The 25,746-nt window shown below is 38.8% G+C and overlaps 1 protein-coding gene across 5 annotated transcripts in view; it reads right to left on the bottom strand.

The window, feature by feature from the left end:
* Positions 1–25,746, bottom strand: part of LOC136866203 (uncharacterized) — an 873,476-nt gene that overhangs the window by 185,685 nt on the left and 662,045 nt on the right. For all 5 annotated transcript variants that reach the window (XR_011017926.1, XM_067142959.2, XM_067142960.2 and 2 more), the window contains one exon: positions 5,393–5,589. Coding sequence is in view for 4 of the 5 variants with exons in the window: in XM_067142959.2 (XP_066999060.2) it covers positions 5,393–5,589 (197 nt within the window). In the remaining variant the exon portion in view is untranslated. The remainder of the gene's footprint in view (positions 1–5,392; positions 5,590–25,746) is intronic.

The following is a 25,746-nucleotide window of genomic DNA, read 5'->3' as shown; positions in this document are numbered from 1 at the left end:
AATTTACAACTATTAGTGAAACAGCTTACCGGGCAAAGAAAAAAGCCTATCAATATATGGGCTTAAAAATTAAAGTCGCCAAATTGGGCAAAGATATCAACTTCCTGAAGCAATGTATCACATATGATTTAACACCTAACTAGCCTGAAAGAAACAATCAAAAAGCATCGTTATGCACCACATTTGATCAAAACTCAATAAAAGACGAATACAATTAGGCTGAAAAACAAAATCGTTTTTTGTAAACGAAAAAATTCTTCTTAAATAATAAACTTTACGAGACTCACCTTGAAGCAGCTCATCTGCTTTCTAGTGTACAATGGAATATATTCCAAAACCAAATTGACAATAAAATTTTTGACATTCTTTCACCAAAACAGCTTACTTTGAAGAAAATTAAACACATTAAAAAAAAAACAAGGTTCAACTAAAAAACCAATCCAAAGTGACTAATTTGACTAAAAACATAATCGAGAATTTTCACCCCCCTGTGGTTAACCTTTCCAATGTTAACTTTAATAATGAAGAAACTGCCATCCTATTTAAAGGCCCGAAACAAAACTGGCCTAACATGAATAAAATATACACAACCACCAACAAGATTATAGAGCCAGAAGCTACAATTAATAAAATGTCTTTAGAAAAACACGATGAAATTGGATTTGAAATATAAAGAAAACTAGACAAGATGAACATAGCTAACAACGTAAGCAGAAAAAACACCTCCATTAATTCTAATGATGACGATTTCATTTCTGAACACAAACAAATTATAGAACTTAAATAAAATAAAAATGACTTAATAATCACAAAAGCAGATAAAGGCAATGGTTATAATGGACAAAACCAATTACATATCTAAAACTAAAGAACTCTTTAATAACAGCACATTTAAAATAATCAAGAAAGAATCTACCAGCACCCCAGTTTATCAAAGTTTCCTAACTAAAAATTATAATTTTCTCTCCAACAAATCCATTAAAAACACTATCAAACTAATTGAGGAATTAAAGTCATTTAACCTACAACCTAACCACTCCCTTCATTCTTTCGATATAGTAAATATGTACTGGAGCATACCAACTTCAAAACTTCTCATCACCATTGAAAACAATTAAAAAAATACAGTTCTGTCAGTATACTAGAAATACAAGATTTCATACATCTCCTGAAACTGGTCATCAATAATAACTTTATTTTCGACAAAATTACTACCAACAGAATGGACTGATGATGGGATCACCTGCATCAGGAATTTTAGCTAATATCCATTTGGATGATTTGAAATATTCAAAAATTAACAACAACAATTTTCCATCCTGATGATGATGAATTTTCCAAATATTCTTATATGGACCAGATACGTTGACGATACATTTTTCATCATGAATTAAGCAATCAAGAACGCGAACTCCACTCTCCAAGACCTGAATAGCATTGAACCCATCATTAAATTTACACTTGATTCTGAAATTAATAGAACAATCAACTTTTTAGATCGAACCATTATCAGAAATCCCTCTAACCTACCTTATAACATTTGTAGGAAAAATACACAAACTGTTAATACTATCCATAAAGATTCCACACATTCCCTAATGCATAAACGTGCAGCATATAATAGTATGGTCTATCGGGCTTTCACGATACCCATGACAAAGAAAGACCTTAATAATGAACTTAATACCATAAGAGCAATTGCCAAGTGTAATGAGTACAACAGGCCTTTTATAGAACAAATAATTCACAAATACAGGCACCGGCCCAAGACCACTCTCATAAAAGAAAAACCAAAAGCTCTTATTTCATCCATTTTCACTTATAATAATGATGTCCACAAAATCACCAATCTTTTCCAAAAACACAATGTAAGAATTTTATTCACAACCAACAACAGAACCTCTGAAATTTTACACAACTCTTCTTCAATTAATACCCCCAACATTTACTCCAAATCTGGAATATACAGACTCAAATGTAATGAATGTAGCAGCTTGTACATGGGTCAAACAGGACGAAGCTTTACGATTATTAGATATCTAGAACACGTCAACGCTCCCCCTGTGGGTGGGGGTGGTAGAATAACACGCACGGTCTCCCCTGCCTGTCGTAAGAACCAACGAAAAGGGGCCCCAGGGTCTCTGAACTTTGGAGCGTGGGTTGGCGACCACGGGAGCCTTAGCTGAGTCCTGGCATTGCTTCCACTTACTTGCACCAGGCTCCTCACTTTCATCTATCCTATCTGACCTCTCTTGGTCAACTCTTGTTCTTTTCTGACCCCAACGCTATTATATATGGAGGCCTAGGGAGTCTTTCATTTTCACGCCCTTCATGGCCCTTGTCTTCCTTTGGTCAATACCTTCATTTTTCAAAGTGTCGACCCCTTCCATTTTTCCCTCTGATTAGTGTTATATAGAGGATGGTTGCCCAGTTGTACTTCCTCTTAAAACGATAATCACCACCACCATCACCACACGTCAACGCAACGAGGTACAACAAATGCATTATTCTAATCATAAATTCACCGACATCAAACATGACATGGAAATTCTTCAAACAGCAAATAAGGGACCCATCATGAATGTTATTGAAAGTTGTTACATTAATTGCGATCAGTATTTCAACCCCAATTACAACCTAAATGAAATCTATGAAAAACCCAATATCCTTTTTGATCTTTTAATCAACTGGCTTACAAACATCAAACTATCAAAAAACAATTCAATCTTCCAAGTCATCCGCAATACACATCCCTGTCAATTGCCTTCAATACCCTACCCTCCCGCCCCACCATAGTTTCATTCCCTGTCGGTGCTCTGCCTCCTTCCTTCCCCTTGTCGCTTCCTTCTAGCAAAACACACAAACAAACACACACACACTCTCTCTCTTTTTTCTTTTTTTGTTCAGCTCCACCCATCAGTCCAACACATACATTAAACATGCTGCTCAAGGTGAGTTAATCATTAATTTTTAATGGTTCTAGTAATTTCCATACACTGCTTTCACTATCTTCTCTGCCTAATTTGGCTTCCTAGTTTCTTCTTCAGGTTTCAAATTGAAGTGGGAATCTCAATCCCAGCTCACACTACGATCTCTATAAGACCAATTCAACTTCTTTGGAGCCACTTAACCTGGTTGCTATAAGAATTTTATACCGCAGCATTCAGATTATATCATAATTTTAACTCATTTCATGTACCATCATAGATGCTAGTAATGTGTTTTAAAATCTGTTTTAGGTTGTTTAAGGTCCAGTATGTGTATATAATTGTTCAATTTGCATCTAGGGCCAATGATGGCACATTACAGGTGCCGAAACTAGTACCCTTATGATATGTGATTGATTCACAACAAAACATTACTGTATTGAAAAGGTGGAACTTTGAAAACCTTTATTTTACTGTAATCCCACTTCAATATGGAACAAAATTAAATTTATAACTATTAGTGAAACATCCCTTTTAACTGCTGATTCCACCTCTGTCATTGTATTGTCTGATTCCTTCTTTGTTACTTCTAATCTTGCTGTCTGGACACCTTCTCCACATGTCTAGTTTCTCGCATTTAGCAGTTCACTGAAATATTCTTTTTGTATATTCATTATCTCTTCTGGTTTTATTCTTCACAAACCCTGTGTTCACTATTTCATTCCTACATTTTCTTATAATTCCAAATAATACATTTTTTCTCACAGTTCAAATCTTCCCTTACTTCCTGTATATCTTGTATGACAATTTGTCTTTATTTCTGCTAAATGTAATGTCCCAAAAATGTATCTTTTCATTTGTTTCTGATTCCATTGTGAACTTGATTGAATTGTGTAAAGAGTTTAGTGTATCGTATAAGTGTTGTGCAAGTGTGACATCATTAACATAAACACATATCATGTCATCAACGTACCTGCCCCAGTACAATATTCCTTTGGAGCTTTTGGTTGGTTAAGAGATTGCTCTCAGTGCTATTTAGGAATATGTTTTGATACTATGAACTCATGGTTAATCCTTCCTTCTGTGAATATGTTTTGTTGTTCAACATGAATGTGTTTTGGTTTGAGGTCATTTTTAATAAGTTCTGTTTTGTGTTTATTGTGTTGAATTGCTTTCTTTTAGATGTTTTTCTATAGTTTTAAATGACTTTCCTATTGGTATGTTCGTGTACATGTAGGTGATGTCAAAATATATCATATTTGTGCTTTCTGTTATTTTTAGTTTATTTAGTTCTTTTGTTAGTTCTAAAGTATCAATCTGTTTGTCCTTGTCTCTTCTTTCTCTTGCTCACAATGTCTTGTCACTTTGTTTACCTTTGCATTTTGTATGCATTTTTGAAATTTTCTATTGGTCTGATGGGACATGTGTCTTTATGTATTTTGGGGAGTGCTATTAGTGTTGGGATTTTGGGGTTTGTGATTATAAATTTTCATTTTTCTTCTTTGATGAGGATTAAATGTGTTTTCTTTATAGATTGCTTTATGCCACTTTAAAATTTAGTTGAGTTGCATTTGGTCTGCTGTATTCATTCTTTACAGAATTTTAAAAGAAATGCGATCTTTCTGCTTTGAGAACTGGTCACTGTGTGATTTCTTTGGGGACATTTCCATTGTATACAGAGTTACAGTTCTATTACACAACACAGAAGTAACAAACAAAATACTAGTCTCTCATAGCAGTTCACTGCTCATGAACAACAGCAACTCTATTGATAAGACAATTCATTAGTGTACCGTGAAAACATGACTTTACAATTCGCACTGAGGTAGCAGAATGCATAACTCTCTTTATGGTGAATAACTCCCACCATTGCCACTAGCTGTCACTCATCAGATGCCTAATAACTAGGGCTCGGATCTTTATGCAGTAATAGGTTAGAATGCAAACTTACTGAAGCGAGTAATAAGTAGAGTCTACCCGCACAACGGTAATGCTATGAGGTGTTTGCATAAACATTAGGGGTTAGGCCCATTAATACCCCTAGAATTTATGTTACTCCCACTACATTACGTTAGAGCGGGCTAGTCAACATTTCCTACTAACAACATTATTTAGTAACATAATTACTTAGTAGGAAGTGTCGAATGGGCCAAACCCCTAATGTTTATGCAAACCTCATAGCATTACCGTCGTGCGGGTAGACTTTACTTATTGCTCGCTTCAGTAAGTTTGCATTCTAACCTATTACTGCATAAACATCCAGGCCCTACTAATAACACACTTAATCCACTCCTGAATAGATGCAACAGAATAATCTGATTTATCCAAGAGTATGATATTACAATTATAAATTCCAAGTAATTTTAATGTTTTAAAGTGAAATTCTTTGCAGCGTTACAAACACTAAGATTGTAGTTTTAGTATAATTAAGCTCAGGATTTAGTCATGATAAAATGTTCACTTACCTTGCTAGAAACACAAACTTGGAGGGTATCATGTAGAAAGGTAACATTCTCTTGAGAGCTGCACGTACTTCCTTTCTAGATGTGTTCCCTTGTGGCACAATGTACGCTACCAATGACTTGTCCGAACCTTCTTCTCCTATAGCCAATACACAGCCAGTCTTAACCATAGGAAGATCCAGTAGAGCAGCTTCCACAGCCTTACATAATCAGAACACATTAAAAATACCAGTCCATTTTTCTTAGCCCCAAGAAATATTAGAAAAATCCTATGTTAAGACCTATGTTATAATTAGCATATATTCACATTATCATTGCCCAGCAATCAAAACCACGTAATTCTATCCTCAAGCTAAAACAACTTAGTTCCATGAATTGTTATGAATTACCATTGGGGACGATGACCTAAGTGTTAGGCCCCTTTAAACAACAAGCAAACAAGTACCATTGCAAACATTGTGTTAAAGTCCTACATATGGTCTTGACCAAATTTCAATCGTCAAATTCAAAAAGTCTCCAAATTTCCTTCAGAACTGAAGGCATTCAAAAGATTTTCCTTTCTCCCAAAAAGTTTTCCGTTTTGGAGTTACGAGGTTGTGATCACCAGCCAATGTTATACTACTCCACAGGACTTTGGTTTCATCTTGGACATCCCTACAACTATTCACAAATTTAGATGCAATTAGTAAGTACAGTTTTTCTAATGTGTAAGTTCATGCCATAAGTTTCAAAACTGTACTGTATATTCTTAATTATTTATTTGAAAATCCTCCACAGAATGAAGTCTCCATTGAGACTTCTGTCTGTCAGGCTCTATGGGGGCTAAGAGGAACTGGATTTTGAAGAGTTGATGTTAAAGAAATAGCCATGAAGATGGCAGCGTATAAACATGTCGAGTGTGTGTTCTAATGTAATGTGTTTGTCCTTGTCTCTTCTTCTTCTTGCTTACAATGTCTTGTCAGTGTGTTCATTTTGTGTGTGTATTCCTGTCCATGTTCATAGATTCCTATCTTATTATATTTGTTATCCTACTAATAGAAAGGGGAAAAAAGAGGTGGTGAATAAAATCAATTAAATAGAAACTCAAAAGGACAAGGGCAATATCCACATTTTCATACGCTGCTATCATCACACAGATTGGTTCTCTCCTCATCAAACCCATTCTTCAACATGTATGCTTATTTTTAATTAACAGTTTCATCAGAAGTAAGGGGCATCCACACTCTTAAAGGGCTCTTGACAGATATTCAGTCTTGATGTGAAATGTATGAGAGAAAAGGGAAGAAGCACTTTATTTAGATGGAATAGAGGGGAAGCCAGTTGAAATCCTTTTATCTTTCTGTGTTTGTCTACTGTTCTTAGTCTTGCGTCATTTTTATACCTAAACATTAACAAGATTCTGGGGTTTTACTACAATTTCTTAACCTCCAGCAACATAACCTTGATGAGCCAAATTGTCTTTGAGTTGATGACTCAAGACAAGAAGGTTTCATGTATATGAAGGAACTCGTTTTTATTCTAATTTATTTTTATTCCTCCTAATAAGTTGATATGGTTCACAGCAGAAGAGATATAAAATAGTGTCTAAAATCATTACTCTGGAGGTACATTATTAAATTATAGAAACACAAAAGGACACTTACTTCCACTTATGGACAATGATCATTACTTATTTGAGATCTTAAAGAACTAAAATGCATTTTATATTTATTCCTGGTATAATGGAGAAGAACGGTATTCATTACATTTGGTAGAATAGTTTGAGATTAAGTGAATAGTTCCTCATATACACAAACCAATACAGTGCTGCAAACATGTCAAATTGAAGCAAAGAAAGCTTGTTGTCTTATATGACAGTTGATATCTTAATCATTAGGGTTGGGCAGACCGGAACATTCACTTGTTCCGCAACATTAGGAACTTGAGGCGGAGTGTTTCGGTACAGAGTGCTGAGACACGGGACACAGGGCACAGGACTGTAACTGCGTCCTAGAGAGAACTTCGAGAGGCAACAGGACATGCTCCGCTTCAGCTGGAATATGCCTGAACCGAACGTGCTGTGCCAAGGCCGCACCAGATAGATTAGTTGGCCTTGGCTGTGTCTGCCTGTCGATACTGGTTGTGTGCCGCCCTGTGTTGGAGTGTCAACATTTTTTCATCCAGTTATATCTTTAATTCCAAAGCGATGACCCATATTTTTCTTGGGCTTAAAAGTTTCCTTCAAGTTCAAATTAATTTTTAACATCAATCCCCGAGAAAGTGTTGAGGGAAATTTTCGAGATATTGAAGAAAGTAAATGGAAGTTGAGAGGGAAGGAATTCGAAGTGCAGAGAGCATAAGGCAGGGCACACATAGGGACGCAGGCGAAGCAGCTAAAGCAGTGCATTGCAGAGCAGATTTTTGTAATCCACACAAATCATTGCAGCACTGCAAGTTGACAGACAGGGCAGGACAGAGCAGAGCAGGCCGGTTCTGCACCTACTTCCGCCTACCACATGAAGTCTTCGAAACACAGTTTCCTGCGCACGTGTCACGCAGTTAGTTAAGAAATGGAGGAGAAAATTACCACAGCCATTCAGTCTCATCATGTTTTGTAGGTACTATGTGAATCATGTGGACTGCAATGGAGTATGTACGTATGTATGTATGTATGTATGTATGTTCGTGAGAAAATGGCTGAACAGAATTTAATGAAAATCGGTATGTAAATTCGGGGAATAAGGCACTACAGTCTAGGCTATAAATCATTTTATTCATGCTGCGTAACAAGGTAGTTTAGAGAAAGGCCGTGCGGTTAGGGTCGCGCATCTGTGAGCTTGCATTCGGGAAATAGTGAGTTCGAACCCCACTGTCGGCAGCCCTGAAGATGGTTTTCCGTAGTTTCCCATTTTCACACTAGGCAAATGTTGGGGCTGTACCTTAATTAAGGCCACGCCCGCTACCTTCCCAATCTTCCACCCTTCTTCCATCGCCGAAAACCTTCGATATGTTAGTGTGACGTTAAACAAACAGCAAACAAAAGAATGTAATCCTCATATATCTATTAAACAATCCGTGACCCAAGTTCTTGCAAACATATAGAATTTAAGACAAAGATCTAATGCTGATTATGGAGAGCATCATCGCCGAGTCCATCGCCGTCATCCATCATCACATTTATGTGAAGAGATAAATACGGAAAATCATTTATCATGTCTTATCAAATATAAATGCAAACGAGTTCACAACAGATTATCAATGTTGATTGATTTTAGTATCTTGTGTCTTGTGACAACTAGATGAAAATCTAGCAGTACATTTGTAAATACATATTTTCCCTCTCCCCCACTGTGATCCTATGAATGAATTTACCATGCAAGTTGGTCGTGTGGTTAGGATCGCCTTGCTATGAGCTTGCATTCGGGAGATAGGGGGTTTGAACCCCACTGTCGGCAACCGTGAAGATAGTTTTCCGTAGTTTCCCATTTTCACAACAGGCTAATGCTAGGGGGGCTGTACCTTAATTAAGGCCACGGTCGTTTCCTTTCCATTCCTAGACCTTTCCTATTCCATCATTGCCATAAGACCTATTAAGTCGGTGCGACGTAAAAAATATAAAAAATAATCATGAATTAAATTCTTTGCTTAGTCCATATGAACGCCGAACATCGGTAACATAGAAATATTGTTCAGTCTTGTAAACTGGCGAAGGTGGTTGTTTTTATTTTTAATTTTTATTTTTTTTGCTAGGGGCTTTACGTCGCGCTGACACAGATAGGTCTTATGGCGATGATTGTTTTTTTAAAATTGCGATTGTCTTAAGCTGAATAACCGCGTTGCCATCAGCACAAGGGAAATTGTGAAGATGACTAACAAAATGAGAAAAATCGCGAATGCTTGAAGAAAAAAAAAGAGCCTCTTTATACTGGATGCCCCAGTATCACAGAGTCTAAAGAAAACATGTTATACCGGGCTGAGTGGCTCAGACGGTTGAGGCGCTGGCCTTCTGACCCCAACTTGGCAGGTTCGATCCTGGCTCAGTCCAGTGGTATTTGAAGGTGCTCAAATACGTCAGCCTTGTGTCGGTAGATTTACTGGTACGTAAAAACTCCTGCAGGACAAAATTCCAGCACCTCGGCGTCTCCGAAGACCGTAAAAGAGTAGTTAGTGGGACGTAAAGCAAATAGAATTATTATTAAAACCGGCGAGACCCTGAGTGGCAATGTGCGCTCACGTCCACTTCGCAGTTTCGTAAGCTTCGCGCTGTTCTGCTCTGCGGCGAACTGCTTCTCAATGTGCGCCCAGCCTAACAGCACGAAAGTACAACAGTGTCTTCATCCAGTTATGTTTTTAATTCCAAAGCGACGACCCATGTTTTTCTTGGGCTTAAAAGTTTCCTTAAAGTCCAAATTAATGTTTAACGTCAATCTCCGAGAAAGTGTTGAGGGAAATTTTCGAGATATTAATTACTCACTAATTACTCACAATACAGGCCAATACATTCAACTGGTGAAAATATTCTTGAATTGGTTACTTTTAAACACCTGCACTGCCATTGTAACCGTGTTATGTGTATTTTATATTGACCGGAAAAATCTTAACCTAAAAGCAGCCTTTAAACGTGATTATTGGGCGCGAATTTCAGTGTTCCGACTGTTCGTTCACGTTCCCTGCAGCTTTATGCTGGACCATGGCCATAACTACACACAGGCACACACCACACAGCACGTTCCGTACAGGCACATTCCCAGTTCCCACTGGCGCGGAGCATGTAATGTTGCCTCTCGAAGTTCTCTCTACACTGCGCAGTTACAGTCCCGCGTCCCGTGCGCCCGCTGCACAGTTCAGCTAGTAGGCGAAGGGCAGTGCATAGTGGCGCTTCTGATGGGACAGCGAGTCAGTGTCTCCGGCTCGCTTGAGAATGTTTTGGAACAATTGACACTCGGTGTTCTGGAACAGAGGAACATAACTGTGCACCGGCACATTGTGCCGAAACAGGGACATAGTGCCCAACCCTATAAATCATAGCTATGAGATCTCCAGTTTTACAAGGTCTAGTTATTCAATTCCCACACTGTACTTCTTGTGCTCATATGGAACATTGTTAGGGTGATGGCATTATATATTGAACACTTAAGGTAATATGAATGGATATTTGAAGATTATCTTTTATCATGCATGCATAAAACACTGTAAAGTAACAAATCCATAAAGGATGGTTTTCTGGGTCCATATCAGCCGTACTCATCATTAGATTTATCATATGGCTTTTAGTGCCAGAAGTGTCTGAGGACATCCATCGATTGTCTGGTCTTCCTATTTGACGCGGATCTCGATGTGGGACGATGATGGTAATAGGAAGGGAGGGGGTGAAACCCAGTGTCGGTACATAGCCTCCTCCTGCCGACCCCATCTGATGAACGAATCACCATCAACATTATCATATACCCTCACTCCATAATGATTATAAATTGTAATCAGTCACCTCTCCTACCCTGCTGGCCAACATTCTGATAGTGAATTCTTTTTCGACCAATGGGACTTAAACCGGAAAACCACGGTGTCAGATCACCTGGACTTGATGCCTTATCTCCTTGACGCCAACTTCCATACATAGTAGAGACCTTCATTTCTTCACCTGCCGCCGACCTCCATGCACGGTATACACCCCTGTCAGCCTAACGTCATTTTGTTATAGCTTGTAAAGTTTTAAAGTAGTCAAGATGGAAATGGTATATCCGCCTTCCTTGTATGTATGAATCAGCCCAAAACATGTTTCTTCTTTTATTTCTAAAGAGTTTGAAGTAGTCTGACCTCTTTCTACTTGAGTGCATATAGACTTAAATTTCTGCTGCATTCCAGCGATGTATTGAAACCGCTCAATACCATGTTAATAGACATGTCATGAAGCCCAGTAAGATATTAGTGCTGTTTTCTGCATCAGTTTATGAAGGATTTGGTTGCAACAGCATATTACACATTGTCCAGGATACCAATGATGCTGCGCGAGTTTGGAGGCAAGAGCCCTAATTATGCGTACAGAGAGGGAGAAGCTTTGAGTAAGCACGACCTTGGTATTGCCTTCTCTATCGTGCAAGGGAGATAGACAGATGACGCTATGCTCAAACTGTTGCCTGTGACAGAAGGCGTGGTTTTAATTTACAGTGTTTCAACTCAAGAACTGGATATTACCACCATTTCTCTACCTATTTCTTGGATACCAACTCACAAATTTCATAGGCTAAATAATAATAAGGAAAATTCATCACAAGCCCAGGAGAAGTAGCAATCAATAAACTCTGCATAATTTACTGTATTTAATAATATATAAATATGAGTTATTGCTTGAACGCATTCTTAATGACACACTTAAGATAGCATCTCAGTGATGAATACTGGATGTTCATGGTAGTTTTTGTAACACAGACTGGGGAGTCCCCACTAACCCCACTATCACGTGCCAAAAAGTCAAAGAACGCTTTAACAATTACTATTAAACCTACAATGTGATTTGAAAGAAAATAATTCAGTAGATAGAAGGTGTAAAGATCTATAAATTGAATATCCGTTCAACTCTGGAAGTTGATTGCTAGCGGAGCGACTGTGTCAAAGTGGGAGGAGCATTCCCTTTCCAGAGTGAATTCCACTGGTCTGCTATAAAACGGGCTTCACCCTGCCTACCAATATTCAGTCTACTCAGTCTGTTTCCAGTCAGAGGTTTATTCTATGTCAGCCAGAGGTTTGTTCGTTCTAGTGCAGCCTAAAGCTGGGTATCGACTGCGCGCGGCTGCCGCGTGTATCTGTTCGAGCGCAGCAAACTCGTTCGTTTGTGTTACGCATAACACCATGTTTGTGATGCCAGAGTCGAGCGCGGCAGCCTCGCGCGGCAGGCGATCGACACTGGTTCCTCAGTTCTCGCGTGAACACTCTGAGTACTGCACGTGCATGTGTATTGTAATGAAGAAGATACGTGAATCACACAAAGTATCCACAGTATCGTTGGGTGTATTTTTGTCGGTCATGAAGTTGAATTCCTTGAAAGCAAACCACTTGGATACGTAAATAATACCTGCATCTGTAAATAAACAAGGCAGGATTAGTGCATTAGAATAATTGCATATAAAGCCGGGTATCGACTGCGCGTGGCTGCCGCGCGTATCTGTTCAAGCACGGCAAACTCTTTCTTTTGTGTTACGCGTAACACCATGCTTGTGATGCCAGAGTCGAGCGCGGCAGCCTCGCACGCAGGTGATCGACACTGGTTCCTCAGTTCTCACGCGAACACTATGAGTACTGCACGTGCAGATGTATTGTAATGAAACAGATATGTACATCACACAAAGTATCCACAGTATCGTTGGGTGTATTTTTGTCGGCCATGAAGTAGAATTCCTTGAAAGCAAACCACTTGGATATGTAAACAGTAACTGCATATGTAAATAATGAGAGACTTCTTATTCCGAGACTTTTCTGTATGACGCCAATAAAGTTGAAATTTTCTTCTTTAACTCTTGAACTGGCATTTTCTTTTCCTCACCTATGTCCTTCCATGCATCCTCGCGCGTACTTTTGTTGTGATAACTATCCCCTGTGGGTGGGGGACGCAGATGAAGAATACACCCACTGTATCCCCTACCTATCATAAGAGGCGACTGAAAGGGGCCCCAGGGGCTCTCAACTTGGGAGTGTGGGTTGGCGACTCAGGGCCCTTAGCTGAGTTCTGGCATTTCTACCACTTACTTGTGCCAGGCTCCTCATTTTCATCTATCCTGTCGGACCTTCCTTGGCCAACTCTTGTTGTTTTCTGACCCCGACGGTATTAGAGCATTTGAGGCCAAGGAAGTCTTTCATTTTCACGCCCTTCGTGGCCCTTGCCTTTCTTCGTCTGTTACTTCGTTTTTCGAAGTGACGGATCCCTGCTTTTTTCTTTTTTTCTCTCTGTGTTTACCCCTTTCAGGGGTGGGGGCGCAGACGAAAAATACACCCACAGTATCACCTGCCCGTCGTAAGAGGAGACTAAAAGGGGTGACCAAGGGATGATGACATTAGAACCATGAAACTACTTGTGACTAATACCATCATGCGGGGAACATCATAGGTCGCCTTTACTTGCGAGTAGTACCACTCTGTTAGGTACTGAATAGTTTTGTGATTCATAGCAGTAGAGTGGGGTTCACTGTGGGTTTCCGGTACCTGTGATTAGTACCACTAAATGCGGAACACCACGGTCTTACGTTGCCCGTGATTAGTACCATTAAGTGAGAAACACCACGGGTCTGGGCGTTGCCTGTATTTAGTAACACAATATGAGCGACACCGTGGGTCTTCGTTGCCTATGATTAGTACCCACTATATGCGGAATACCATAGGAATGCCAGCACCCGTGATTAGCTAGGTGAGGAACACTATGGGTTTGCGTTGCCTATGATTTTCGCCATTATGTGAGAAACACCAGAGATCTGCGTTACGTGTACGACATGCAATACTTGTGAGTAATGTTTGGAACACCTTGAGTTTACGCTACCTTTGATTAGTACCGCAATCTGAGAAATACCATGGTTCTCCTTTACTAGCGATAAACGCCATTACGAGGCACTGTTGACAATGATATTGAACTCCTTTAGACAACAAGCATCATCGATTCAGGATTTTGCTTTGGAAACAGTCCCTTGGTCGATAATATTGTTTCTGGTCAGATGAGGCATTGCGGGGTGGATCCACTGATTGTTTTAAATTCATATTCATTCATTCATTCATTCATTCATTCTTCATCATCACGTTTTGAATTCTGGGCAGTGGCTGAATTTTGTACTTTTAAATTGTCATTGCATTTCGGCTCGTTTCGTACCATTAAGGGCCGATGACCTAAATGTTAGGTCCCTCTAAACAACAAGCATCATCATCATCACCATCATCATTGTTGTGATAACTAGTAATTTTAGGATTCCACAAGATCTATTTATATTTATACAGCTGTATCAGAGCAATACAAATTTCATTCTCCATTTTGCCGTGGTAGAACCACCCCAACACCCGTCTCAACTGAACGAACACAGCGCACTGAAATCCCTTTGCCGTGGGACAAGAGACCGCTCCGATTTGGCTCGACCCGCGCCAAGTTCGAGCGCGGCAGTGTTTGTCTCTCCGCGCGAGGCAACATGGTATCGACTTCGTGAGGAAAAGCAACGAACACTGCCACGCTCGGCAGCCATGCGCAGTTGATACCCGGCTTAACATGAGTGGTATACTGACAGACAGTTCAATAAATATGTACGTACCAGAGAGACTTCTTTATCCGGGACTTTTCTCTTCTGTATGACGCCAATAGAGTTGTCATTTTCTTCTTAAACTCTTGGACTGCCATTTTAATTTCCTCACCTATGTCCTTCCAGGTGTCCTCGCACATACTTTTGTTGTGATTACTAGCACTTTTAAGATTCCACAAGTTCTCTCTACATTTATACAGCTGTATCAGAGCTATACAAATTTCAGTCTCCATTTCGCCGTGGTAGAACCACCCCAACACCCGTCTCAACTGAACGAACACAGCGCACTGAAATCCCTTTGCCGCAGGACAAAAGACCGCTCCGATTTGGCTCGACCCACGCCAAGTTCAAGCGTGGCAGTGTTCTTCTTGCCGCGCGAGGCAACATGGTATCGACTTCGCGAGGCAAAGCAACGAACATTGCCACGCGCGGCAGCTGCGTGCAGTCAATACCCGGCTTTAGTGTTTCTTTGTGTAGAACTACAGTTATTGTGTGATGGATGTGTGTGATAACGACATCAGTACTCAGTGAGGGAGCGAACACAGGCTAAATAAATGAATTTCATTTAAAGACTGTGTTATGATATCTGCAATCGTCAGTGCGTAGTGAGATAGTGAGCCTAGAAAATGAATGAGCATTGTACTTTAATTAGCTCATGTGCAGTTATTAGAGGCAATAAACGTAATAAAATAAATGTTGGCAGATCAGCCAGGAATGTGTACCATAAGTGAAGAGTGACGCTCAGTTGAGGATAATATAGATGTTGATTCCCATAGGGAACAAGAAATATTTGTCCCGAATGAGTAAATTTATAATACCAATATAAATGGTCCGTTATTGGACATTATAAATTTTCCAGCTAACTCATTCCTGGTTGCCAGCATTTCGCCCCCGTGTGCTAAGTTGGACTCATCAGTTGGTACTTAGCACGCCCACCAAGACACACGGCTAGTGCATACCGTGCAGGCCACTATGTAGGCTATTTGGAGCCACTGGCAGTGGAGGCCACTGGTATGCACTAGCCATGCGTCTTGGTGGGTATGCTAAGTACCAACTGATGAGCCCAACTTAGCACACAGAGCAAAATGCTGGCAACCAGGAATGAGTTAGCTGGAAAATTTATAATGTCCAATAACGGACCATTTATATTGATATTATAAATATACTCATTTGGGACAAATATTTCAGGTTCCCTATGGGAATCAACATCTATATCATCTGATGGCCAAGCAGGCATCAATTTTTGGTAATGAGACAAAGTCTCTCATAGTGCATTGGTACTGCCGGTGGCTCCAAGTAGCCTATGCAGTGGCTTCCATGGTATGCACTAGCCATGCGCCTTTGTGGGTGTGCTAAGTACCAACTGATGAGCCCAACTTAGCACACGGGGGTGAAACGCTGGCAACCAGGAATGAGTTAGCTGGAAAATTCATAATGTTGAAAACGGACCATTTATATTGGTATTATAAATTTAGGACAAATATTTCAGGTTCCCTATGGGAATCAACATATATATCATCTGATGGCCAAGCAGGCATCAATTTTTGGTAATGAGACAAAGCCTCTCATAGTGCATTGGCATTGCCAGTGGCTCCAAGTAGCCTATACTGTGGCCTTCAGGTTATGCACTAGCCATGCGTTTTGGTGGGTGTGCTAAGTACCAACTGATGAGCCCAACTTAGCACATGGGGGTGAAATGCTGGCAACCAGGAATGAGTTAACTGGAAAATTTATAATGTCCAATAATGGACCATTTATAATGCTATTATAAATTTACTCATTCGGGACAAATATTTCAGGTTCTCTATGGGAATCAACATTTATATCATTTGATGGCCAAGCAGGCATCAATTTTTGGTAATGAGACAAAGTCTCTCTTAGTGCATTGGCACTGCCGGTGGTTCCAGTTAGGCTACACAATGGTCTCCACGGTATGCACTAGCCAACCCACCAAGTACCAACTGATGAGCCCAACTTAGCACATGGGGGTGAAATGCTGGCAACCAGGAATGAGTTAGCTGGAAAATTTATAATGTCCAATAACGGACCATTTATATTGGTATTATAAATTTACTCATTTGGGACAAATATTTCAGGTTCCGTATGGGAATCAACATATATATCATCTGATGGCCAAGCAGGCATCAATTTTTGGAAATGAGACAAAGTCTCTCTTAGTGCATTGGCACTGCCGGTGGTTCCAATTAGGCTACACAATGGTCTCCATGGTATGCACTAGCCATGCGTCTTGGTGGGTGTGCTAAGTACCAACTGATGAGCCCAACCAAATACAGTAGAGACAATACACGACACTTACGGATTTCGCCTTGCTAAAATGGGAGACAATTCGACGGTGGCGCTCCTAGTGACTTGACCTGAACAAATCGCGCTAAATTCAAATATCAATGGAAATGTATATACGGAAATGGATAAATAAATTACGTCTAGAAAGAAAGTGGTATTGAGATATTAACTTCGAAGTTGCTAAAGCAATTCTGGATAAATGAATGAAGAATTATTTAAAAGGTTATTATTCAAAGACTGAAATTAGACATATAAACAAGGTGTGAAATGGACTGCTGTGAAATGGCTTGATCTTCCATTTATGCATTACTTTTTTAGCTTTAGCATACCTGCCTGAAATCTTACGGTTGGATTTGTCTTTTTTCCTCATTTGAAAACATTGTATCATCACATTAAGACATTTGTCAATAAAAATATCGGCACATTCCTTACACATATGATGCAATGAATTAACATTTAATAGCTGGACAATTTTCCTCTTAACATGAAGCCTACTAACAGAAAGAAAATCTATAAAATCTCGGCTTTAATCTGAGAAGAGGGATAAAAGAAAGAAAAGTTTGAAAATGTTGTCGATAGTGATGCTTTGAGGAATATTTACGTACAATTAGAGTAAAATGTAACATACCCTTGGCTGTATAGTCGAGGATTTTTAAAGTCGCTGGCCTGGAAATGATCTGAACAGATCTTATAATTCTTATACAAGCGTAACGTCCCTTCTTTCTTGTACACTTTATCCAAATCGCTTCTGTGACGTTTCAAAACCCACAGTTCACACCTACAACAACACATCGGTATTGAAGGTTAACTGCTGCACTACACAATAAAATATGCGTATTATATTTTAAGCCCGTTAAAATATGGGTCGAGCAGGTTAGAAGATTATGAAGTACTATAAAAATCACTGTCACTGGAAGAATATATATGCAAACACAATATTACTTACATGTTCTTGTCACGAGGGAACCTGAAGAACGACCGCGCATTTTTCTCTACTTCGTAATTACTGCAGCCAAACACAGCACATACCCTTCCCCTCATGTTGAGAGGAGATATCAAGGAATGACACACGCTACTATTTAATTATGCCAACTCACTGAAAACGCATAAATAACACCAAAAACTTCACACAAAAATACACGTGCTCTTATGACAGAATCAGTACCGTTCAGGTCTATCCGTTAGAGTGAGCTCCAATAGCTGTCCCTCGATATCTCGCTCAGTGTCGTGTATTGTCTCTACTGTATTTGGCCCAACTTAGCACACGGGGGTGAAACACTGGTAACCATTAATGAATTAGCTGGAAAATTTATAATGTCCAATAACGGACCATTTATATCAGTTGAGAATAGACAAATTAGTGAATATCTATATCTGTAACAAACAGGGAGCAAGTGGAAATCTTCAGAGACATTAATCGCTACTTGTGGTAGTCCATCGCGAGCTTATAAGTGGTTACTACTATTGTCACATTATCTTGAAGTCAGATAAACATTGCTTCAAATGACCCGACTTCTATTTACCTTCACATGTTTGTGAGAGCTCCTAGAACCCAGGATCTACTGCTTCGAGAATGTGCCTGTGTGCCAGAGATAATCCTGAGTGGAGAGACAATGTGGGACCTTCAACGGCTTGGAGGTAGCAGTTGCTAGGATATCATGAGTCAACACGGAACCAGATGAACCCAGGACCTTCTACTAGCAAGATGGTGGTCATAAATAACTAAATCCATATGGGTATCACCAGATGACTGCAGGTTACACACCAAAATGATAAGTACATTCCAATGGTATCTTGGCATGAAAATCCATCAATGAGGCAGTAATATGTTAACTTAACTTGTAGATAAAGTCAGTAACATGCAGTTTGATTTCATATATAATGTGTAAATACCAGTTTATTTGGTCTGTCAGAATCAGTCAAACGCTAGCACTGTACCATGTCCGGTGAGCCACCTGGTGACGAATGAACATACCACTTCCACTTCAACTATAACATCTAAATACAAACCTCATTGTTTGAGAAGCCTTTCTCGTGGACAGTCAAGATTTTCTTCTGAAGACGCAGAGCAAAGTTCTCTGCGACACGTAAAGAATTTCACCTTATTTTCTTGACACGGCATAAGCCGAAAAGCCTATATTATGTCATCACCATATCTTTCCTGTATTTGTAATAATGTTTTTCTGTTAACTACCTTATACTGAAACAATGCTACTTCCCAGATGATTAACGACAGTTTTTTTCATTCAGTTACTAACACTTTCCATATATTTTATTAATGCCATCACATGGACACAGCAGAAAATTATTTACATACTTTGATTCGACTGAAACAGTCTAAAATAATTTCATGTACAAATACTGTATTCAAGTTCTACTCAGTGTAATATTCACCTTGACAAAATACATTTACTTCAAAAACAAATGAAAACACGATGTTGAAAAAGTAAATACATTGTTTTTTTTGTTTCTTTTACAATTTGCGTCACGTCGCACTGGCACAGATAGGTCTTATGGCAATGATGGGACAGGAAAGGGCTAGGAGTGGGAAGTAAGCAGCCATAGCCTTAATTAAGGTGTAGGCCCAGCATTTGCATGGTGTGAAAATGGGAAATGACAGAAAACCATCTTCAGGGCTGCTGACAGCGGGGTTTGAACACACTATCTCCCGAATGCAAGCTCATAGATGTGCGCTCCTAACTGCATGGCCAACTCGCTCAGTAAAGTAAATACAATTTTATGAAATATATATCCTCAGAAAATTTATGTAATGCATGAAATTAATTTAACCTGTGATAATAAAAAAAAAAGCACTGTTTGTCATTTAAAACTATTTCACTTTATAAATTTTAATTCCTCTAGGACATTTAATACCTTCCATTTTCCTTAAATTACGGTTACATAACCAATTATTAATATTATTATTAAATATGAATATTATTCAAGATATTATTCTTTAATCTTTTGGGACATCTTACTATTAAAACATTGCCATCTATATATTAAAACACTCCATCCGGTCGATTTCCTTAATTTTTTAAAACTGAAAGGTATTCATGCACAGATTTGTTATCGGGTACTATAAATCACTTTATCTTCTGCCTTCCTCAAATTATTTGATCTTTTCAATTTTTTGTCTCTTTGTAGCAATTGTATCTTTGGTTCTAATTGAGGTACAGAGTTCGTTTTGGATCAAGCTCTTTCATTTCAGCTCTTAACTATTCAAATTGGTTGATTCTGAGGAAAGTTATGAGTTCACATTCAATTTGACGTCTCATTTCTTCAACATTTTTTCTCATTGAAGCAATCATATCTTTTGTTCTAATTGAGGTATGCAATTTGTTTTGATCTAAAAACACTCAGAGGAGTAAGCACTTTCTTTTGAGGTAATAACTAATTATATTGGTAGATTCTGAGAAAAGTTATGAGTACATTTGTCTCCATGACGAAGATATTCGAAGGACTTTTTAACAGTTTGGTGTGTAGTGTTGTTCTAAGGAACGTTTAATTCATTTTCTGTTTGTGATGTATTTTCAAGTGTTTTGTTGACATAAGATTACATTCTATTACCACAGGAGATCATGTGCTTTATTTCATTAACCCATTGAGCCCTGCATATTTGTTGGATTGAAACTGCATTGGTGCTGGGATTATTTTGGAGGAAATGTAGTGTTGCTTCATATCATGAGAAATTTATTACTTACAAGACCATTTAGATTTAAATATACATGAAAACAAAAGGCTTTCATACCACAAACTGCGGAACAAGGAATACAGAAATACATTTTATTTTATTAGCATCATGGGACCGTACTCTGTCTGCCTGCTGAGCTGTAACACAGTCTTCTCTTTGCACTTCCTCTTTGATTTCCACATCTATTTGCTCTTCAGGAGCGTTGCTCACACTAGTACTAATATTACTAGTAATTTCACTGAAAAAATTACATTCCTAATCATCATTACTTCCTAAATGGGGTTATATATCAGTAAAATACTGGCAGCCATCTTGTTTACAAGCGAATCTCAAAGCTAGAGATAGCCCACTTCAAACTAATATTACCAAGCACACTATCGATATATATTAGCAAAGAGCATATAACATTGCAAAGAAAGAGTCCCTACACAAATCACAAATTCGACTCACTCTGCCATCTCTTGAGGAAAAGTTGAATTACATAGTGCAGTGAGACAACGGAACAGTTCCGTAGTCCGGCGTTTGGTCCACTGAGACAAAGCACGGAACGGTTGCGTGGCTCGGGCCCAATGAGTTAACTCGAAACTTTGCAAATACATCTGTGAGGATAGAAACGAACGACACCAAACTTTGTACATTGCGGGCGGAGCCAGCAGGAAACTGCTAGTTTTACATGAATACTTTAAACATATATTATACCTATAGCATTCAAAAAGGGTGATATTTTCTTTAATACTTGTAATTATGTTGGGATTTATCGTAGTTCTAGCGGAGTGCTTCATGCGTTTAATTTCTTTCCTTGAACTTGTATTGTTGTGATCCCCCTCTCCATTTTGCTTAATTGTGTAATTCTTCGATTGTTACCTGACCTTGATCTTCTTTTTTTTCTCATGTGGGGATGCTGATTTGTTTTTTGTTTTCTTGGGATTGATTGTTGTTGATGCTCTGTGGTATGGATGGATGGATTTCTGAGCTGATACTTGGATAACTGTCTATTATTTCTCCATCCATGTGATTTTATTTTTCCTGTTTTCTGATCCTTCTGATTTAATATTTTGTGTTTGTTTGTTTTTGATCTGTGATTGATCTTTCATGGGCAGTTTTCATGAGTTGATATTTTATCTTCAGGGAGGTCCTTATGCTCTTACTTTATTGTGTCGCTTCATTTGATCTACACTTAATGTGATGTTTTTTCTCGTGTGTTTATCCCTCCACTGGGAACTACAATAAATTTTTACATTGATTCACCCAAGATGTTTCTTAGAGATGTAAATTTAGGAAATTACATAATACTCAAATTAAAAAAAATTAAATTAAGCATGTTGTGATAGTACATATATCACACCCCCGAATTATATGTAGAAGTTAGAGATATTATTGTCAGTATTCGATTTATTATTATTATTATTATTATTATTATTATTATTATTATTATTATTATTATTATTAGTATTTCATTTATATATTTTGCCATTTATATTGGTAAGCTGGAAGATATCCACATATGTAGGTATGAGTAATTTGTTTTGCACGAGTGGGAAAAGATTGCTTTAATAACTCTGGTAATTTGAATGAGTCATATGGCTACTCCAGTGTTTGTTGTGATGTACTTGTGTTGGGAAATTCATGTGTCATGTATATATCCCAGCCTGATGAGATGAGCTTGTTGTTGTATTAGGAAAGTTTGGTGATTCATGGAATATACCCCAGAGTTTGTTATTGTCTTGGGAGGAAGAAGTAGTTCAGGGCTTGGGCTTGAGAAGAGGACCACCCATGATTGGCTGGCAAGCACCAATCCAGACGTATCATCTGAGAGGAGGGGGATGTTGATGTCTATAAAGGTTGATCATACGGCGGCAACCTGGAACATTGTAAGGGTCATTGTAGAGGTGATTGTAAAGGAACGAGACGGAAGATAACTACAACTACAACTGACGCACTGTACGGGAAGGAAGTGGTGCTGATACACGGTACTGGAATGACACGGCTGCAATGGACTGGACTTCAAACGTTCGTGGAGCGTAGTCTTGTTATGTTCGTGGAAAGTGGCTGATTGTGGAGAGTGCTTGCGCATTAAGTATTGTAGCACTTGTGGCGGCCTAGCATTATATGTTGGTGAAAGCTATCTCAGACTTTCCATAAATTTATGTTGAGAATCGACAGACGTGTGTATATATCTTTACAACAAGTGTTAAAATATGTGAACACAGTAGTATAAGGTACAGTATCTGTGTGATGTGATAACTGCCGATTATAAGAATCGGTAAGTCGAATTAATATAGAGACAGTGAAGGGTATTTATCTTCATACATGTACATTGTTCATCGGACTATCTACAAATGGTAGCTTAGTTCTCACTTTCGTTTTCCCACGATTTTCATTATTGTTGTTGTTGTTGTTGTTGTAAATATGGAGTCTTCCAGCAATATTTTATGTGTGTATTATATGTATAATGTTGTATGTTGATGAGGTGCTCATGCACGGAATTTGTTAAGAATATAGTTAGCTATTTTAGAATCAGTGTTATTGATGAACCTAGGTGCAGTTCCTACCTAATTAGTCGTTTTCAGTAGGTTAGGTAAGGCCTGCAGCAGATGTACCAGTTCACAGTATTATGTACACGCTCTGGGATATACAGTTTATCATGCTCTTATCTAAATTCGAGGGATCCATTCTGGTGAACTCTGGCGCCCATACTACGGACATTTTGGTTAATTATGCTTATTAATTTTATTAAGTTTTTGAGTAATTTTATTTATATATTTGTATTTATGATTTTATTTTATTATTATTATTATGTATTTAGTAATCATCAAAAAGTTACAATGTAGGTGCACCAGTTTTTATTGTAGTAAATCTTTTAATATATTTTTAACTTACCAAGTTTCATTTTGTCAAACAAGTTTCCTTTAGTTTACTGAAGTTATTCTTATAATCACACAAAATAGATTCCTTGTATTCATTTTACTAAAATTAATTATAATTTTAATTTTAAAATGTACATGCATAATAATTCAGTAATTAGCTCTTCATTATCCTGGTGATCCCATTCCTTTTTTAAAAAATTTATTTATTAATTTTTTTAAAATGGGTTTTCAGCTCTCTTCTCAATGGACTCTTAACTTCTGGGTAAATTTATTTTCTGTATTTAGTACATGTTGTCATATTTTGTTTGGAAGAGGAGAAAACAGAAGGTCCAAGTGACGAGAAGATATGAGCCCCATGAAAGAATGAAAGCGACTTTAAAATATTTACAATAAATATGTATGTAGTCTATTACTTATTTTTGCTGGCCCCACGGTGTAGGGGTAGTGTACTTGCTTCTTACCCGGAGGCCCTGAGTTTGATTCCTGGCCAGGTCAGGGATTTTTTACCTCACAATCTGCAGGCCTTGGGGCTGAGGAGAGGTCGCTTGGCCCTTGGCCCTTCTGGGCTGCTGCACCAAGGCGTTTGTTTGTTTACTTATTTTAATATAAAAAATAACTCACTTTATTTTATGAGTGAAAAGTTTAATTCTTGCAGTTACCTATTCTAGATCTATTGGCATATGTTCCCCACGTTTGTAATTTTTCTGTTTTCCTGTACAGGTAACTGTGCAAAACTACACAGTAAAAAAATTAGGGGAACATCTATTTGAACGTATGCCATGCTCCACAAAACAATACCTCACACCGAGGTACGTTACCAACTAAACCTTTATTCTTTACCGTTGAAGTATACAAAAGAACATCGATGGATTCACGTTAATTTTCAGAACACAAGCGGAAATGTCCGGGGCAAAAACAAAGTGATAACGGTCCTCTAGGGTGGATTTTTATCACAGTTAGAAAGCTTCAGTATGATGTATGTCCTCCATGAGCATTTACCACAGCTTGGCACCTACGTGGCATGCTCTGTATAAGTCAATGGAGGTCACGTTGCGGCATCAGGTCCCATTCTTCAATGAGAGCCTGTTCGAGGCCTTGGAGAGTCTGTGGTGGAACAGGACGCCTATGAACACTTCTGTCAAGCCTATCCCACACGTGCTCGATGGGATTAAAACCGGGACTCACTGCTGGCCATTCCATCTCTTAAATGTCCAGTTCTCGCAAGACAGAGTGCTACATGAGCCCTGGCATTGTCGAGCAAGAGTACGAATACTGATGTCACCCCACACCATCACAGAACCTTGTCCGAATCGGTCGCCTTTCTGGACAACATTTGACAGGTACTGCTTACCATGGCATCTCCATACATGTTGAAGTTCATCACTCTGTGTCAGGGAAAATCTGGACTCGTCTGTGAACAACGCAGGTCTCCATTTGCGAAGTCAGTTGATGTGGGTACAGGCAAACAGAAGGCAAGATGCACAATGTTGCTGGATTAAATGGGGCATTTGAACAGGACGTCTGTGTTGTAAGGACACTTCTCTTAACCTGTTCCTTACTGTCTGGTCAGACACTGTGACTCCAGTGACCCTCCTGAGGTCTTGTTGCAGTTCTCTGGCAGTTGATGAATGACGCCGCAATGCACAGATGGTCAGATATCGGTTATCCTGTGGGCTTATCATGCGTCCATGACCTTGTCCAAACCTCCTTGTGAACTGATCTGTCTTATTGTAGAGACACTGAGATCCACAGCAACACAACGGAAAGTCCATCCTTCCTGGAACAAAGTGATGGCCCTTGCAATTTGAACCTCATTAAGATGTCTCACGGGATGTGCTGGTTTACGTACAATGTGCTCAAATGACCGCAGTAGTCTGTGCACCTCACAATGACACGCGGACGCACCGCTATTCACTTTGTTTTGAGGGGTCACCTGACAGTTTAATGGATGGATACGCCTACAGATGGAGTATAACTTCGATCTGATATACCCTGAGTAGCTAAGGTCTCAAGGTACGCTGTACGATCATTGGAACCCCCATCTATCAAATTAACATTCACATACCAGACATTACAAAACATGTTCCCCTAATTTTTTGAACTATGTAATATGCTGTCGACATTTTTCTGGAGATGCACAGTTATACATATCAGAGTTTGAAAGCAAGCACTCCCTTTGATCAGGGTTTTTGAATAAAGTTTGTGAACTGTTGTCCATTGAACATATTAAATCGTCATATATCTGCA

Source organism: Anabrus simplex, chromosome 3, assembly GCF_040414725.1.
Source record: "Anabrus simplex isolate iqAnaSimp1 chromosome 3, ASM4041472v1, whole genome shotgun sequence".
NCBI lineage: Eukaryota > Metazoa > Arthropoda > Insecta > Orthoptera > Tettigoniidae > Anabrus > Anabrus simplex.
The sequence above is the reverse complement of the archived record's forward strand: the minus strand, read 5'-3'. Positions and strand labels throughout refer to the sequence as shown.